The sequence below is a fragment of the Barbus barbus genome, assembly GCF_936440315.1.
Source record: "Barbus barbus genome assembly, chromosome: 20".
Lineage (NCBI taxonomy): Eukaryota > Metazoa > Chordata > Actinopteri > Cypriniformes > Cyprinidae > Barbus > Barbus barbus.
The window spans coordinates 6,407,433-6,425,976 of NC_136748.1; the positions used below are offsets into that span (position 1 = coordinate 6,407,433).

The 18,544-nt window shown below is 36.6% G+C and overlaps 1 protein-coding gene across 1 annotated transcript in view; it reads right to left on the minus strand.

The window, feature by feature from the left end:
- The window catches only part of LOC306886578 (BRISC and BRCA1-A complex member 2), a 90,859-nt gene that overhangs the window by 1,842 nt on the left and 70,473 nt on the right, over positions 1-18,544 (minus strand). Inside the window, exons 7-9 of the mRNA XM_079443788.1 lie at positions 10,736-10,845; positions 3,813-3,912; positions 725-795 (exon numbers count right to left, since the gene is read on the minus strand). Of these exons, the coding sequence (XP_079299914.1) occupies positions 725-795; positions 3,813-3,912; positions 10,736-10,845 (281 nt within the window). The remainder of the gene's footprint in view (positions 1-724; positions 796-3,812; positions 3,913-10,735; positions 10,846-18,544) is intronic.

Consider the following 18,544-nt stretch of genomic DNA (forward strand, 5'->3'; position numbering starts at 1 on the left):
AAGAGCCCAAATACTTTTTTAGGGCCATGGTATCTTCTGGGTCATTATCAGAGATATTAAAAAAGGTAATTGTAAAGAGAACCAAACTGAATAACCACGTATTCTTGGTGATGCAAGAGATATGAATAATGTGTTGTCCTATACTAACCCCCCCCCAAAAAAACAAGTTTCCCATAATAGTCTTCATTAATACTACTTCACATTTAATAAATCAATGTGCTAGTTTGTGCCTTGTCTGACGACGTATTAAGGCGTGTTAATAAACTGGAGACATCTTGGTGCCTTGTGTATTACAGCCCATTATAAAGTTGCTGTTTGTACTTGTTTATGAGATTAGAAGCAGAATTATCCTAAGTAATTAAAAAAAGGCATTAATGTTGGTAACTAATTTCTCATGATCACAGGGGCGTGGTGAGCAGCTATACTGGTTACCACTACAGGTATGGGCTTGCAAGACCAGTTTTATTTATTCGTTGTCTCGATTTGGAGGTTTATATGCCTCAAGTGTTTTCAGCTTTCCATTGGGTTAAACGTTTATACAGAAAAATCTGGCAAAGAATCTGAATTCGTACAATTCTAGTTCACTGCTGAAGTTAGTAATAACATTGTTCATTTATTAGGCTCCTTTTGTGATAAATTGCTTGTGTTTTTCTCATTCTTAAGCTGTTAAATGAATATGGTTTACTCTAAATTAAGCAGTATTTAAGGGGAAAAACAGACTCACATTCCAAAGTGACTGAGAAAAGCAGCAATGTATTCTCTCCTCTTGTGATATCCTTGAATGACATACTGAACCTGTGTTAAAAAAAAAAGAATGAAATGAAAGTTTATTGGTGGAAAAACAACCAAATGAATGTGGCTGAAAGAATAAAGTCCCTGCATACCAGAAGCAATTCTTCACAATCACCAGAATTGAGATGGATTATGACACTAACCTTGCAAAACCAACACTGTTATTGAACTGAACTGAATTAACATTGAACTGACTTGAGCTGAATAAAGACACTATTATCTTCTGTAGAGTGGCTTTACAACTGAAATTGATTTTTTTTTTAAAGGATCGATTTTACAACATTAAGGGGTCATTCACACAAAACATGTTTTTGCTTTGAAAATGTATAATGTGGGCAGTGGATTAAAAAACAAAGCGTCTAGATGTTTTTTTTTTTTTAAATTTGAACTTTATCTCATCACACGTGAAATGCTGAAGATGCAAGAAGCAAGCACAACTGTCAAACACGTGCATGCAGTGTTTTTAATCAATGGAAAAAAACAGTGGAATGTAAAAACATGCTCTGTGTGAACAAACAGCCCCTAAAATTATTGTTATTTTCCTGTTTATTACTGTGAAGGTGTTTTGAAATAATCAGTATTTGACCTGACATTGTCTGAAGAAATCATTTGGCTGATTGCCTGGGCAAGTGACACAAGCAAAATTCAAACTCACACTGCCTGCATAAGCATCACGGCTCAAACTGTGTTGTCTTATGACAGGAAATTCACTTTCTACTGGAATTGATAAAAAAAAAATATATATATATCACTTACACAATGCTCTCTGTGTAAAAGTGTGGTGATGTATAGAGCTCATATCTAGGGCTCTATAGTACATTAATAGCAAGAAAAAAGTTAGCTTGGAAGCCTGTGCTTCCCAGTGTTTGTTTCTCTGCATGGCAGATGGATAGCTTGTGGCAGTCAGAGAGAGCCATAGCTCTGACCTCCACTGGATGCAGGTGAAAGACCCTCAGGTCCCGAACTGCTTGATGGTGACCTACACTCTCTGACCTCTTAGATGTACATAAATAACCCTGAATTTAGCAAATTATGTTCTGGCAGACTGCAGTGCCCTAACTGTAGTTTAATGCCAGTATTCTGTTTGTCACCACAAAACATTCTGGAGGAAAATTGATTGCATTAATTAAATCAGCAGAAGTTAAGACTCTTACAGTTTGACTGAAACCACGTAATGCTGAAGTTATAGCCTCTTGGAATCCGCTGTACTAATTTTTGAAGTCTTCAATGACAACAGTATAGATATGGAATTATTTGTAGAAAGAGAGGTGACTTGTCATTATTTACATCAGTTATTTTTTATATTTTAGTTTTCGGACTATATTATCCATTAAATTGAACTAATTAATGTCACATTTATTAATGTTATTCAATTTAACTTTTTACTTGAACTTATATTCAATTTAACATATTTTGGCAATATCAATTTAGTTGGTGCAAAATTGAACAAAACATTTCATTCATAAATTTAAACGTATCAACATTTAACAAATATTTTCACACAAACAGTATGCTTTCATTAAAACAATTTAACTACCATCTGTGTTAATCAGCATCATGATGATTATTTTTTCAAAAACTTTTTGTCAAAGAACATTGTTATTAGCTAAATTATTTGAAAGATTTGCCAAAACAGTACACACAAAAAAAATGATAGGAAGAGACATGACGAGTGCTGTACACATTAAACAACAAGAGCTGGAAATCAAATTAGCATCTTCTGTGTGCAAATTTTGAAACGGATAAAAGAAAATGTTCCCTGTCTTTCCAGCACTGGTCTATTAGATCAGATTAGTGAATGATATGTTTTTCACAGGTGAGATCAAGAGGAGAGCAGCTCTGATGTTGGTGTGAATTATGTGTGATGTAAGAATCAATGCTGATCTCGGTTTCATGATTCAGCGTGATTTTAAACATTATGCTGCTCAATGCAAGTCACACACTTGTTCTTTTCGTTTCTCTAAGCCTTGTTTGTTTAGAGGAGGTGTGTCAGGAACTTTGGATCAGTGAACTCTACACCCACACAAGGAGCGTGGGAGATGCTGACAGGTGAGATCAGTGAACACAGAACATGCTTTATCACAAAAGTTCAGAGTCCAGCTTTCGGTGTCTGTGTGCTCGTTCTGGAATAGAAAATAACTAGTTTTACTGACACAGATGTTATCTGTCATAATAGTGTCATTTTCACAAACATGATGTGGGTCATGAAACCGGCACCATATCTGATCTGAGAGCTGAAAATGATCAGTAAATAATGGAGGGCTGCTGTGATGGCATTTTTTTTGTAGGCCAATCCATCACCGTGCTACGCTCAACAGGAACCCAATGGGATTATTAACGAGGCTTACATATGATTCACTTTTTTTTTAATTTTGAAGCCTAAATACAGTCTGCAAAAGTAAAAAGCCAAATGTAGGCTTATAAAAGTACCACGTGATGGAATATGTGTTTCCAACAACACTTTCAGTAAGAATAGTTTGCAAGAGTGTGATTCTAAACAACTAGGCTGTGAAAGCAAAATAATGAGTAGATTAGTTTAGCTGTTTGGTGTGATGATGTTTAATGACTCCTAAAACCTCTCTGTCTGAGTCAAGCGCTCTGAAACACCCATCTACATGCATCTGATTTCTCTAATATAAACTTAAAACTGGGGCAAGAAAAGTTCTATGTTGTCAATTTTGTCATTTTTAAGTAGACTAATATGTGACCCTAGTTCAGGTGTCCTGAGGAGCTGGTGGCCACTGGTGGGGCATGAAGTGGAAGATTGGAAGGGTTGATTATTCATGCTGTCTGTGTGGATATGAGGAGTGGGGCTGAACTGAAGTAGAGATGTCAGGGGAAAGGAATGTCAGTCACTCCTCAGGCTAGTGACAGTCACATTTTCTCCATCTTATTTCCGCTTGTCATAAGGCCTTGTCTAAACTGATCAGAAATGCACATAAACAAATAAAAACACATTCATACAAACGAATCAACTGTACCATCCGTACAAATCACTTCACTGATAGTCTATTCTTTACCTTGTTTGTGAGTAATTGGCACACTTGAGGCACATAGTCAATGAGGCAGCCACCACTGGGGAATGCTGGGATATGTAATGCCGAAGATCCTCCAAGTGCACTAAGAGAGAAAGAGGAAGAAATAAAAGAATATAAATAACATTTTAATTCAGCCCTACATGCCTTAAAAGGAATAATGTTATGGACAGTTCCTGTATCCCATATAGCAAAATCAGTGAATTGCTAAAAGTGTTTCTGGAAGTCAACATTTGGTGAAAGCATTGAGCAGCTGATTTTCGGGCATCACTGCCTAAACAGTCCTCTGTGTTCGGTTTGGGAAGTCTGAAGTGCTTTAGTGTGCAGAACCTGTATTTCTGATAATTATACAATACATAATCTCCTCATTCTTTATAACTACTATTTTTCACATTTTATTATACTATTCAAACTGTGGAAAACCAAATGGATATTATTGTGACAAAAATGTTTAATAAATGAAAACTCTCCTATATTTTAGCTTCTTAAAAGTAGTCCTTTGAAGACTATTACAGCTGCATTTTCTCAAACAAATTCAAGAGGTGCTTTGTTTGCTGGGAACTTGCTGGCTGTTTTTTTTTTCTCCCTCCCAAGCATTAAACATCAAAGGCATATGCATAAATGATATATAAGAAACAGAATTTGGTAACACTTTATTTTAAGGTGCCCTTGTTACATGTACTTACTATTATAATAACAATAAATTATGCACAATTACGTGCAAGTAAGACAAACCCTAATCCTAACCATATAGTAAGTACATGCAGTTAATTAATATCAATCAGTACTTAAATGTAAAACTAACAGGGACACCTTAAAATAAGTGTAACCTATAAATTCAATCATGTTTTACATTCAAAGTTTTATAATTTTTTCAAGATCTTGTAATTGAAATGAGTAGAATGGTCGTGGACTAAATCTTGGACTATGCTTTTATACATAACGACTTACAATGCAATCAAGGAAAGTTTTTTTTCCTTCTTTCTGCCCAGAATTGGACTTTGCTTGTGCTTAGTGCATCTGTGCTTAGAAATCTGCACCATACATTCTCCCCCTGCTTTACACATGAACAGATGAGTGTTCTGCTATACAACAGAAGGGAAGAGAGAAAAACCCCACAAATAGACAGGATTCTCAGAGAACAGTGGAGCTTGCCAGATCAATGGAAGATGAGATGATGTGATAGGTTCATGAAAAATATGATGAAAATAGAGAACCTCCATTGACGGCTCTTATGTTGGAGGTTTGGTTGTTAGATGCTTATTTTTGCTTGGACAGTCTTTTTATAAACAGCTGAACAAATAAGAGGGATCTCTGAATAGAATATGAAGGAAGATTACAAAATAGTCAAAAAAAGAGGGGAAAAAAGAAACATTTCAGATATTCTGCAAGTCTCTGAATCTATGAAGAATAGCATCTAGAATCCTCTGTCAGTTGGGTTTAGATCAACAATGCCCTTGACTGACAGTAAGATTACCTTTTGCTGAAACAGTCTTTGGCAATATACAAGCATGGAAATGTCATTCACGTCCATCAAGCTCCTGAAGTATATTCATGGACTGTTTAAAGATGTTAATGTACAGACGTGTTATTTATTAACTGCGGAAACAGGAAATTAAGAGGAACGCCAGTCAAACGCTATTCAGCTGTCAATTCTCCATCGGGCTCGGTCATAACAAAATGTTGTCGCTGTGCTACAATGACAATAGAGCAGCATCTCCATGGAGATACAGCTTGATTCTGATGTGTGTGATGCTTGCCTGTGCAAACACTGTTGGCGTGGTGCTAAGGCGTTCGTGTGGTTGCTAGGTTGTTAGTGAATGCCCCTACCAGTTGTTCCCTAGATATTCTTAGTTATGCGTCAATGTTTAATACGAAGGTTGTGAGATCCTATGTACCTTAGCAAACAGCACTAATGTTATGCTTTGCTCCAGCATCTTGAGGTTGTGTGCAGGCATAACGCCAGCAGCCATAAGCACCTCAAAGTAGATGAGAATTTGTCTGTTGGAACAATTTTTTGGAATTTGCTATTTGAAGCAACCAAGAAAAATCTCAGCAGGCGATATTTTTAGGAAAGATTATGGAATTACAACGTTGAACTGAAGTTGTCTAAGAATATTCTGTTCTGACTTGCTTGAACAGATATTACAGGGATTCACAGAAGCCAACAGACAAAAATGAGAATGGCATTATATATAATACATCTTGAATATTGTTATGGATAAAGTAAAAGTTGCTTTAAGGCAGCGATGGACCGAATTTGCCCTATTTTGCTTTAAGGCATGAAGCACAAAAAAAAGAGAAAAATGAAAATTCACAATATCAAAAGACTTGTTTTTAAACTGTTACTATATAAAAAAAAAATATGACCAAAATATTAAAAGACCTGTTTTAAATTGTAATATATTTAAAAAGTACTTTGTTCCTGTGATGGCAAAGCATGACTCATGGTGCTCAGGGAACATTTCTTCTTATTATCAGTATTGAAAGCAGTTTAATATTTTTTTACACTACCATTCAAAAGAGTTTTTTTAAATAAATCAATACTTTTACTCAGCAAGGACTAACAATTGATCAAAATAGACAGTAAAGACATGTATAACGTTACAAAAGATTTATATTTCAAATAAATGCTGTTATTTTGAATTTTCTAAAAAAAGTCTACCCGGATTTCCACAAAAATATTAAGTGCCAACATTGTTTTCATCATTGATAGTAATAAAAACGTATTAATAACTGCGTACCAATAATAATTGATAATTCTTCTTATTAATTATTATAATTATTAATGATTTCTGAAAGAGTAATGGCTGCTGAATTTCTTTTCAAAAGTTTCTTTTGTGCTTTTCAGAATGTTACTGGGCTTGGAAATAGACCCACACTGTTTTACCAACTCAAGAACAGAATAAACAACAACCAGAGACAAATGAGAAAACAATCTGCACAATAATACAAAGCACAACCAACAAATAGCAGTCTTCTAAACAAACAGAAATGCAATCAAGAACAGAAAAAAGAGTGGAAAAGGGGGAGAAAGTGTTCACAGTGCTGTCAAACTATAGAATGTGTAGGAGTCGATCTCGCACCATCACATGTTGAAGGAGATGTGAAGTCCACTGTCAAACTCAGTGAGCACTTCACAGTCATAATAACACAGCCTGCTGTGTGGGAGTAGAGAGTGGCCATCACGGCAAGAGCGATACGCCGGGTAAACCTGGATGTGTGGATTCAGAGAAAGAGAGACAGAGACCGAGATAGAGAGAAGGATTCCTGGGAGGGTTTTATTTCACTCAGCTCAGGCAGGCTGAGAGCGACCTCTCTCTTGCACTTCTCTTTCAAGTCCCACTCACTCTCTCTCTGGTTCTGTGACGGGGCCGCAGGGACGGCCGCATGACTGGCTGCCTGGAGGGGATGCATTCTGTGGCAGCCTGCATGAGAGCTGAAGCAGGAGATTCCTCACATGTGCTGGGTTTGTTCAACCAAAATGAAAATTTTGTCATTATCATTTACTCACTCGTATGTCATTCCAAACCTGTAAATGACTTCTTCTATGCACTGTAAAACCTGATAAGTTAAGAATACTCCAAACATTTGAGTAAACAAAGCGGGGTGGGGCTGAGAGCCATGGGAGCCAAGCCAAGCCTCGCTTCCATGGTCCCACCCCACTCTTCACAATGACAATTATATACAACTTGCTTCCATAAACATCACATTCATCCCGACCTTTCTCTTTTCATTCATATCTCAATGCTGAAAAGTAAAGGCACACCAACACGTGCTGATGAAGTTAACAAAAAGACTCTCACTATACACTTTCATGTAAATAGTCAAACAACATGCAGTATATGTAGTCTTAACATTTTGCTGTCCATCCTAAACCTAAGCTCTATTTATCCACCACAAGTGGTAACACTACAAAACCAACATAACAGGAACCTATATAAATTCTAACATAACACAACATTTAAGTACTAACTTCTGTCTCCTTGTGTTAATCTTGCGCAAAAACACACAAAATAACACTTAATTTCATCATTTATTTTCCTTGTTGTCTGATGCAAAGCATGCTGGGAACTAGAAAACTCAATCATTTTGAGTTTACAGAACTTATTTCAATTAAGTCCAATGAACTTTCATTATTAGTTGAGTGAAACTAACTTTCTGAATTTAATTTAATTCATTCATTGTTCGGTTTTACAGTGTGGAACACAAAAGGAGAAATGTCCTGGCCCAATCCATCATGGTCCAAAATAGGACCACTGAGCAAAGTTACCGGTGTGACTTGTGTATTACATTGATGCTATTTTGAAGACATACTGTGTGATAGCTGTGTGTGAGGATACCTCAAATATGGTTAATTCCTGGAAATTTCTCAAAGACAGTTAAACTTGTCACATTTTAATTGTTCATGTCACATGAAAACTAATGCATATCCAATACAATTTCGTAGCAATTTTTTACTATTTTGGTGGCTAATTCATATGAATTCAAACAACCATACATTTTCATATGATCTGCTTAAGCCCCGGTGATAAAGGTGTGAGGTTAGGGATGGACATTAATGCTTACTTTTTTTTTTTTTTTTCATACAGTGTGAATTCACATGAAATTGCCACCAAATTGTTAAATTTTCCAGTGAGATCGGGTTGGAAGATCTACATATATGATGTCAAACTTGCTGCAGAAGGTCTTCACATAGCGTATTTTAAATAACAAAAATGCCAATAAGAAAAGTAATTGAATAAAGCTTAAATTTCAATCAGTTTCTCAAAAACACTAAATCAAGCTATCATATGGCTTCAGAAGACTTGAAATAAAGTGCATGTGTTGCTTTCATTTTACAAAAGGAAGCATGAACAAGTCAATGGGCTTCCAACGTTGCTTGGTTTGGAATGTTCTTCAAAATATCTTCTTTTTTGTTTCACAGTAGAAAGAAATGCATACAGGTTTGGAACTAGAGCATCCCTTTAGTACCTATAGCAACACTGTAGACTGTGCTGAAGTTGAGACCACAGAACATGAACCCCAGCGCCAAAAGGTAAAACAACAGAACAGAAACGTGCACACACACACACACACACACACCATCAGCACAAGAAATGTCCAATACAAATTCAACTCAAATCAGGTATAAACATCCACCCACTCACGAAAATAAAATCTGTTTACAATGTGTGTATTGTATGAGCATTAATATCTGTGCAAAAAGTTCAAATCGCAGACAGAAGTGGGATTCAAAAACACTGTGCCACTGTTTTAGTATTCATTATTTTTCAGGTATGTCCTCAGGAGCCCCGTTTCTACATTTCCAGCATTGCTTTGTCCCCCTGGCTCTTCCTTTGTAAAAAAAACAACAACAAAAAAAAAACACACACCCACAGACACACATAAACTCCCACCCCGCTGTCCCTTCTCCTAAGTCACCCTGGTCTGAGCTGATACCGTGCATGCGTGGAGGCAAGGTCAACCCTGTGTGGTCCTGTATTATCCAAACTCCCATAACATAACGGGGTGGAGAGAGTGTGGCCATGACAGATAGAAGCTGACATGGCTGCAGAGCAAACAAACGGGCTTGCTCCTCCTCCTCCTTCCCTCCCGCTACGCTGATTGGAGTGGATGGAGGACAGCACAGAGAGTGAAAGACAAAAAAAATAAAAAATCATCAGGCACCCAGAGGCTGGCATTAGTAGACCTTGCCCACTGAGATCTATCTGTTGTGAAGTCACACTGAAGTTCCCTTCATTTCTTCTGAGAAGTGGCCTTGTGTTCTAGATACTGCACAGGGCAGAGGGAAATGTCAGGCTAACTACAGACATTTTTGCAAATTTCATGGCTGACAAAGTAGGTTACAACTTTATACCTCCAAATTGTATAACATAAAATTAAATTTAGCTAAATTATCGATCAGAATTCATTGGTGAAGTTCATACAGATCTGGTTTAAAAAGAAACCATTAACAGGGTTCAAGAAGTTAATGCCATTTATTTTCCCAATAAAAACATTGATTGTGGGTTAGAATGCATAAACTTCTCATTGCAGATGTACTATGAGCTCTAAGGGTGAAATGGACAAAATCTAAACCAAGGCTGTTAAAAAAAAAAGTGGTTGTTCACTGCTGCGCTCTCTCCATGCAGCGACGAGAATGGAAGAAATAATTCTCGGTCTTGTACTGACAATGTGTTGATCATCTGTTAGTCACTTAACAACCGTAGCAAGGTCACGTGAAATGAATAAAGCAGGAGTGGATGAGTACCACTATTTATGAACATGTTCCATGGTGCACAAGATCAAATTAATTCCAGGTTGTAATGCACAACCATTGAACGGGTGGGAATAATTTTGTTTTGTACACTAACAGTCAGTAATGTCATGTTCTGCAAGTCGCATCAATAACCGAACCCTTTAATAACGGCTCTTGTCCTTGCGTAAATATATCCCTTTTCTTTTACTGACTAATTCTCAATTCCTCCAGTATTTCAGGAAGTAAACAGCAGAAGAGGAAGTGCTGTCATTAATTCAAGTTGGCAGTTGGATAAGGTGTGTCATAAGTAGCGTGCTTCAATCTCTTAAATAACTGTACAAAGACCTGGAAAGCCATTTTTACTAAATTAATTGAATTAAATTATTATTAGCAAATATAAGAATTTAAAATTCAAAGTCTGTCCTGTCAGTGAAAATTTGCTGAACTTTTTAGGTAAATAAATTTTAGAATGAGAATATCCACCCCTGAAATAGCCCCGGCAATCGACTAGAGATAGTTAGAAGCATTTCATCTTTTTACTGGCAATTAAAAAAGAGACTAGTCCTTTAATATATCCTGCCCCAATCTCCTGAGGTTCTTTAACATCCCAATTCCGTATGACCTGGGAAAATGAATTCCTTGAATGGAATAGGGTGAAGGCACTCACTGCTCAATGCTGGGAGACAGGTAGAGTTTTGGAAAGACTTGTGTGGCTTCAGCATCTTCAAAACTAACGGATAGAAGTGCCACATCTTCTCCTGGATCCAGTGCTGTGTCCTAAAAGAAGAATAAAGAAATATATATATAAAATGATTGTATTATACACCGTATAGACAATCAAATATGCGGTTGGCAAGCTTTTACAAAACAGGAGTGTGCATGCTAATGCTAAACCTATTAATTGGTTTGCATTTGCTATTTTGAGATTATCAGGATTGGGCAACGACTGTGTCTGCTTGGCTGATGAACAGACATCAACATCAGAAGGCACTTTTTTTTAAAGATAAATAATAGGTAAAATAAATGTAAATACTGAATGTCTCATATGTTTTTGTATCATAAAATAGGAATTATATTGACTATCCTTCTAGCTTAGTGGTTAACTGGTGCAACAGATCCGATTCATGTGATGTGTAGTATTGCACATGCATCAAAGCTTAGAACAGATAAAAGTCCTGGAGATAGCTATAACACGTTTTGATATTCGCATTAGCACCACCCATGTAATAATAAGTGTAATATGAACTGTCAAGTAATCATATGCTTTGAATGACAACAGCAAATTTTATTTTGGTTCTTCCTTACAATGCATGGATACAGGATTAAGGCTCTGAGGCAAATCAATGCACTGGGAAACACCGAAGGCCTTTAGCTAGCAGACAGACCAGCCCGGCTGGTGCTGAGCAACTTCTCATCTGAAGGTGGTGTGCGATTTTGGCAGGAAAAGACTACAACCAGAATTCACGCTGCATTAGCTTTAGCTTCAGCTATGGCCACATCTGCCAGTCTTCAGCTTATCACATCAAAAGGTTCCGCAGGGATCTAGATGATACTTTCAGTTCCTGTTCTGTTTGAGCACAGTTTTCCTACAGCTAGGCCCTGATGTACATCATTAGCATCGTGGCGGTAACAGAGGGCTCTAATCAAATGTCTTTCAGTCGGTTTGAACTCATCCATTTGTGATAATTGCTGCCTGCCGTGTAACCTCTGCTCCCATTAGAGTGAGCCGTGTGTGTTGGATATGTGACATTACCAGTTTGAGGGGACATGTGCGGGATAAGCTAACGCATAACTCGGTGAGACACATTGAGGTCTGGGGAGAAACAGCGAGCTCAGCCTTGATAAATAATCCAATGGTTGCGGGTTCGAGTCTCGGGCCGGCAGGGATTGTAGGTGGGGGGAGTGAATGTCCAGCGCTCTCTCCACCCTCAATACCACAACTGAGGTGCCCTTGAGCAAGGCACCAAACCCCCAACAGCTCCCTGGGCACCGCAGCATAAATGGCTGCCCACTGCTCCGGGTGTGTGTTCACGGTGTGTGTGTTCACTGCTGTGTGTGTGCACGTTGGATGGGTTAAATGCAGAGCACGAATTCCGAGTATGGGTCACCATACTTGGAAGTATGTCATTTCACTTCACTCTCATATCTAACAAAGTTGTATTGCTGGATATTCCAATTATGAGTGCCAAAAGATTTATGTGATACATTAGGGCAAAATACAAAATACATCACAATTAAGTAACACATTATAAGACTAAGTTTTGGTTGTGTTGTTGGCAATTATGTCTTCATAATCCAACAATTTGCATTGTGAACACAACTGACATGGTTTGAACCACAATGATGCATAGAATCAAGTTTGTGTAGCTAGAATACTAGCAATTTTCTGCTAGTATCTGATCTATTTTAATATGGATTCATTTCTTAAGGTTATTTATTTTGGTTTTTCACCTTAAAAAGAATTGTTTCAAGTTTTCATGATTTCAAGTTGTTTCATGAGTAGTGTTATAATGTAAGTGTTAGAGCTGGAATACACTACACGACATTTGAACAGATCTTAAAATACTGGGCATCATACACTTACCGACTTTGTAATAGTCACAGAGAAAAAACTGGCCATCATAAGCCCCTTTCATAGTAATACCAGTAAATTGCCGTAAAATTACCGGAACGACTTTACCGGTAAATTCAAAAATGCGCTGTTCACACAGGCAATGGTGTTCCATCTTTTTTCCGGTAAAGCACCATTCACACATCGTTTTTAAATTACCGGTAAATTGTGTGACATTACATCATTAAACGGAAATGACCTCTAAACGGCAGCACCTTCTGGTGTTGTGTTCGTAAACATGGAGGGGTATACGGGGTCAGTGCTTTTGTTGATGTTTTCATTTTTGTGTCAAACGTTCACAATCATGCAGTTTCTTTTGGTCCAGAGACATCGTATTAGGAGACTTCAAACCGAACTACACAACGTCATCATTGCATCAGAATGTTAAGACTGGCCCAGAGCCACTAAAGTTTGAATTTCATTCAGTCTTTGAAGTCATTCCGATCACAATAAACTCATGCAGAAGCGTGTGCCTTATTGCTAGGAGATGTGTGACAAATGATAACAATGTGTTCCAAAATCGGCTCAAAAAATCTAACATATTCGATATCCTCCGACTGGATGGAGTCTGTGACCATCATACACTATGTGATTTTCTATTGAATCGGTCAACTCAAATCTGCAGACTGGCTCTGACATTCGGTAGCCAACGTTAACCCCTCCAAAAATCATGAAGTGTATTCCAGCCTTTATCGAACATCCCAATTTTCAGTTTACAATTTCAGACACGTAACGGTAATTCATATCATCAACCTTTGGCACACAATAATGTGTTAATAATGTGTTACTCATATTACACAAACCACGTTCCAATTCACCATCTCAGACAACAATCTTCTAAAAGTGAACATCATTAGGTTTTGCTAATGATATGAAACCTTGATGATGGGATTGCAGGGCTCGCAAAATCGCTAGCCCGACGTCCCGGGGCTATTGTGTTTTCCAGTCGGGCTACCAAAATTTATCACTGCCCTGCCCGACAAAAATGAGTTGGGAAGCTATCTGATTGAATGCCGCCAGTAAAAGAGAAAGAATAGCAATGCTCGGGCAAACCGCTATAGAGCTGATGTCACGACAGAGTTAGAACCGGTTTCATAGAAAGAGAACGATGTGCACCAAATGAGTCGCTGTAGAAACTGAATACTTCAATGGTTGAAGTGCGCTCAACACGAGAGACAACGCAATGACATGTGAAATAAAACGTCCTCATGTATTAAAGAAGAGCGGCTTGATTAAGTGCTGGAAATAGCGGAGGATGGGCAAAGAACGGTAACAAAGACATGTACAGTCACACACAAGAGTATTGTACAAACTGTACTTCATCATGATGTTTAGACAGCTATAGAAGAATTCATATGTTCACGTTTTTTATATATTTAACTTACAGATCTCAGCTTAAGTTTTGCTTCAGTTTGTATTCTATTCTATCAGTTTAAATAGTTTGTTATGATAATATTATATAAGAATTATTTATCAGGTTTTTGACTTTGAGTCTCTTGCTCATCAAGGCTGTATTCATTTAAAAAATACAGAAAAAACAGTGATATAGTGAAATATTATTGCAATTTATAATATTGGTTTCCTATTTTAATACCTATACTTTAAAATAGCATTTATTCCTGTGATCAAAGCTGAATTTTCAGCATCATTACGCCAGCAGTGTCCCATGATCCTTCAGAAATCATTGTAATATGCTGAATTATTATCAGTGTTGAAACTGTTGTGCTGCTTAATATTTATTTAGAACCTGTGTTTCTTTTTTCTTTGATTCTTTGATTAATAAAAAGTAAAAAAAAAAAAAAAACAGCATTTATTCAAGATAGAAATATTTTCTAACAATAGAAGTCTTTACTATCAATTTGATCCATTTAACACATCCTTGCTGAATAGAGTTGATTTAACTTTCTTTAAACTTTTTAAAAGTATCTTTAAATAAAGAAAGAAAAAAAAAATGTCTGACCCCAAACTTTTGAATAGTTTATATTGTAACAAAACATCTCTATTTTGACTAAACACTGTTCTTTAACTTTTTTTTTTTTTTTTTTTATAAATATCACAGGTCCCAAAAAATACAGTATAAAATAATAAAATAAAATAAAAAAGCAGTACAACTGTTTCCAACATTGATTAAAAATCAGCGCATGAAAATACTGCTTTGCTTCACAGAAATTAATTACATTTTAAAGTATATTAAAATAGAAAACATTTATTTTAAATTGCAATAACATTTCACAATATTGTTTTGTGAAATAATATTCAGTATTTTTTATCAAACAGATACAGCCTTGATGAGCATAAGAAACTTCTTTAAAAAAATGTATTGATCCAAACTTTTGAACTGCAGTACAGTAAAAATGTTTTCTCAGGTAACCTAAAATGTACATCATTTAGTTACATCAAGGGTCAAATCAAATATAAATAGCTCATTAAAGTTAAAAGTTACACACTTCTTTGTGTGTGTGCTGTACAGGTCTGGTATAAAGAATGCTTTTGCTCAGGTGCCTGAAATGTCCACCCAATAGAGAAACGTTTTGCTCAGCGAGAATAAAAATTGAGGGAACATTGCTCCCACGGGTCCTTAAATTTGATACAACTAAATTGAAGAGTTTTTAAGGCCTTATACCATTTAACGTATTTAAAACTGTCTAAGAAATAATTTTACAAATTGCCTTAAATAGATTTTTAAGAATTCTGCAGATACCTTGTAAATAGTAAAATAAAACTCTTTCCTTGATATTCGTTGATATTTGTGTATTGAAAATGTTTTTGATTGACATTTATGGTCTTTATTTTATTTGGGCTAGTTAAATTAATTTTCGGGCTACCAAAAACTGAAGAGTACCTGCCCGAAGGGCTACCAGGGATTCAGAAATTTTGCGAGCCCTGGATTAGTTACATGTTTGTGATGGTATGAAACAGGGCCTGCTTCAAACCACATCTTGAGACTGTGTTTAATACACTGCAGTTTTGAGAAAATGCTCAGCAATGGTGTTGACTGATGAATTTGCACTTGGTTCGCCTTTAAGCATATTAAAAAACCAGACAGACAACGTGTATTAACCAGTTGCAATGCAATAAGATTCCAGCGACAAGCAATTTGTCTGTCCACACCACGACAGGATCAATCAAAATTCAGTGCCAATAATAAGCCCATGTGGATAGGTAATCTCTGCAAGCACAATGCACTTGCAACGAAATGGATAAGTATATAATTTAATAAACCTCTTTAACATGATTACAAATATATACTGAGTGACTGATGCAATCTTTTTCATAGAATACACTTGTATGTTCATATCGAGTTGACAGTTTGAACATTCTTGTTACTTTAAATTTATTTTCAAGTCTGAGGTGAACTATCTTGTTGTTGCTTTCAGTACGGCTATAAAGGTCATGCAAAATGATATTCAAACTAACATTAAAGCCTTTTAATCAGTAACTGAGATCATCATTGTCATAGTTTGTATACTATTGTTATAGCCACAATGTCGCAGAAATAGAAACTATTTCTTAAATAGAATCCCGTCTAAAATAGTTTTTGTTGGGAAAAACTTTGATCAACACTTCTGGTTTGGACACAGTGTTAAACATGAACAAGTCAGTGTAGATTCATCAATTTCTACTGCAGTGTGTTTATGTTTTACTTGCATCTGACCTTGATGGACTGAACAGAAGAACTAGACTGGATGAACTGGAGAAGATTTCCATGTCAAAGTAAGGCGGAGACAACTTTTCCGGAAAGTTTGCTTTGGCAAAATATTTAGAACCCCCCAAATTAACTCCATTTTGGCCTGATATTGTTTGGAATGACGTCACACAGTTTGTTCGTTGATTTCATTTGAAGTATTTTAGGGCCTTTACATTGTATTATCTTGCACTAAAGAGTATATCAATACATGCTTAATTTTGTTTTGTAAGCTGCTTTCTCATCAATATGCACTACTGTCAATTGGAAATATTGGTTCAGTAGATTTCAAAGACCTTTGAAATGAATGTAGCCTCAAGTGCTGATAATGGAAAGATCCAACGAATAAGCTTCACATCATTTAAGATCGCTCATGACTCACAAATTCATCAAGAAAGTGAGTTCTCTACTCAAGATGATTTGAAATGCTTTACGACCTTCTGGGGCTAGAAAACCTAATTTTCAGTGAAAAAAGGGTTCATAATTCAGTCAGTAATAATATGGGGACTGCTGTTGAAAAGCATCTATTTGATGAAGCTCTGAGGGCAAACGTATGAATCTGTTTGAACGCAAGAGGAACAAAATGTCAAGCGCAAAGCTGATGGCTACCCTTGTCGTCTGTGTCTTCTTGCTCTTCATCAGACGCCATCATACGACATGGACCTGGGCTGGGGGGGGGGGGGGGGGGGGGGGCATCTACATCCCAAGGTGTTGCTTGATTTAATCAGCTTGCATCAGTACAGCGCTATGGTATGACCCATGCGTTCCCAGAGACATGGTTCATTCTTGCTGATGGGCATTTGTGGGATTGTTAGATTATGGCTGACACAAGAAAGAGGAGATGGAGAAGAATTTTTTTTGTGTGACTGGTATTTGCATAGGACCAAACACTCTAAAGATATTTAACAATGACATGATTAGAACGAACAATGAAGTTTAATAGAATAATTAGCAATGAAAGCCTGTGCTTTAGGCATGTCAACAGAAATATGATAAAAGACGCATGAATACATTTTGAATAATAAAAATAAAAAATTCTTTCAGCAAGTAAGGGGGTTTTCCCAAAAGCAATTAATAGTGTGCATAAACTAGTTGGCTATTTACAGCTTTGAATGCGTCTTAAATCAATTTACCCATCCATGACATTTATGAGGAACACCAACTACAACAAGTAGCTCCTTATTTTAACGGTATACCTTATTTTAATGACAAACAGTTAAAAATATACCCAAGCAAACAGTTCTTCGCTCCTATTTTGACACCACTAGTTGAAAACAAAGCAGTAATACGCAATTTAAGAGTCAATCATTAGCAGTCTACTGTCTTCAGCATCAAGTCATTTGAAATGTTTGAAAACATAATATATGCACTTTATTCTAACTTGTTTTGAAAGAAAGCAACTGCCAATGAATGAATGATTCAATCAATCAATCAATGTTGCTTTTTGCAGCAGAAAAAGGACTGGGGTATTGAGTAGGCTACTTATTAAAAAAAAAAGAAAAAAGAAAGTCTAAATTTAAAATAATTAAGATTCAAATTATGATTGACAGACATACAACACTGTAAAAAAAATTAAAAGTTGAGCCAACTTAAAATTTTAAGGGAACAACTCCCTTAAACTTTACAACTCCCCAAGAGTTAAACAGTTGAGTTTTACCGTTTTTGAATCCAGTCAGCCGATCTCCGGGTCTGGCGGTAGCACTTTTAGCTTAGCTTAGCATAGATCATTGAAGGAGATTCTCATCTTTTTGTTGTATAAACTTAAAACAACAAGTTGAGACCTCAAAAATCTGCTGAAGCTGGTTGCCTTAAAGGAACACTCCACTTTTTTTGGAAATAGAGTTAAACAACTCCATTCAGTTGATCTCTTTTAGCTTAGCTTAGCATAGATCATTGAATCGGATTAGACCATTAGCATTTGGTCATCAAAAATGACCAAAGAGTTTAGATAATTTTCCTATTTAAAGCTTGACTCTTCTGTAGTGACATCGTGTATTAAGACCGACGAAAAATGAAAAGTTGTGATTTTCTAGGGCGAAATGGCTAGGAACTATACTCTCATTCCAGCGTAATAATCAAGGAACTCTGCTTCCGTACCATGGGTACAGCAGCCGCAATGACATTACGCAGCGCCTGAAAGTAGTAGGTAACTAGTTATGATATAGCTGGGGACTACTTTC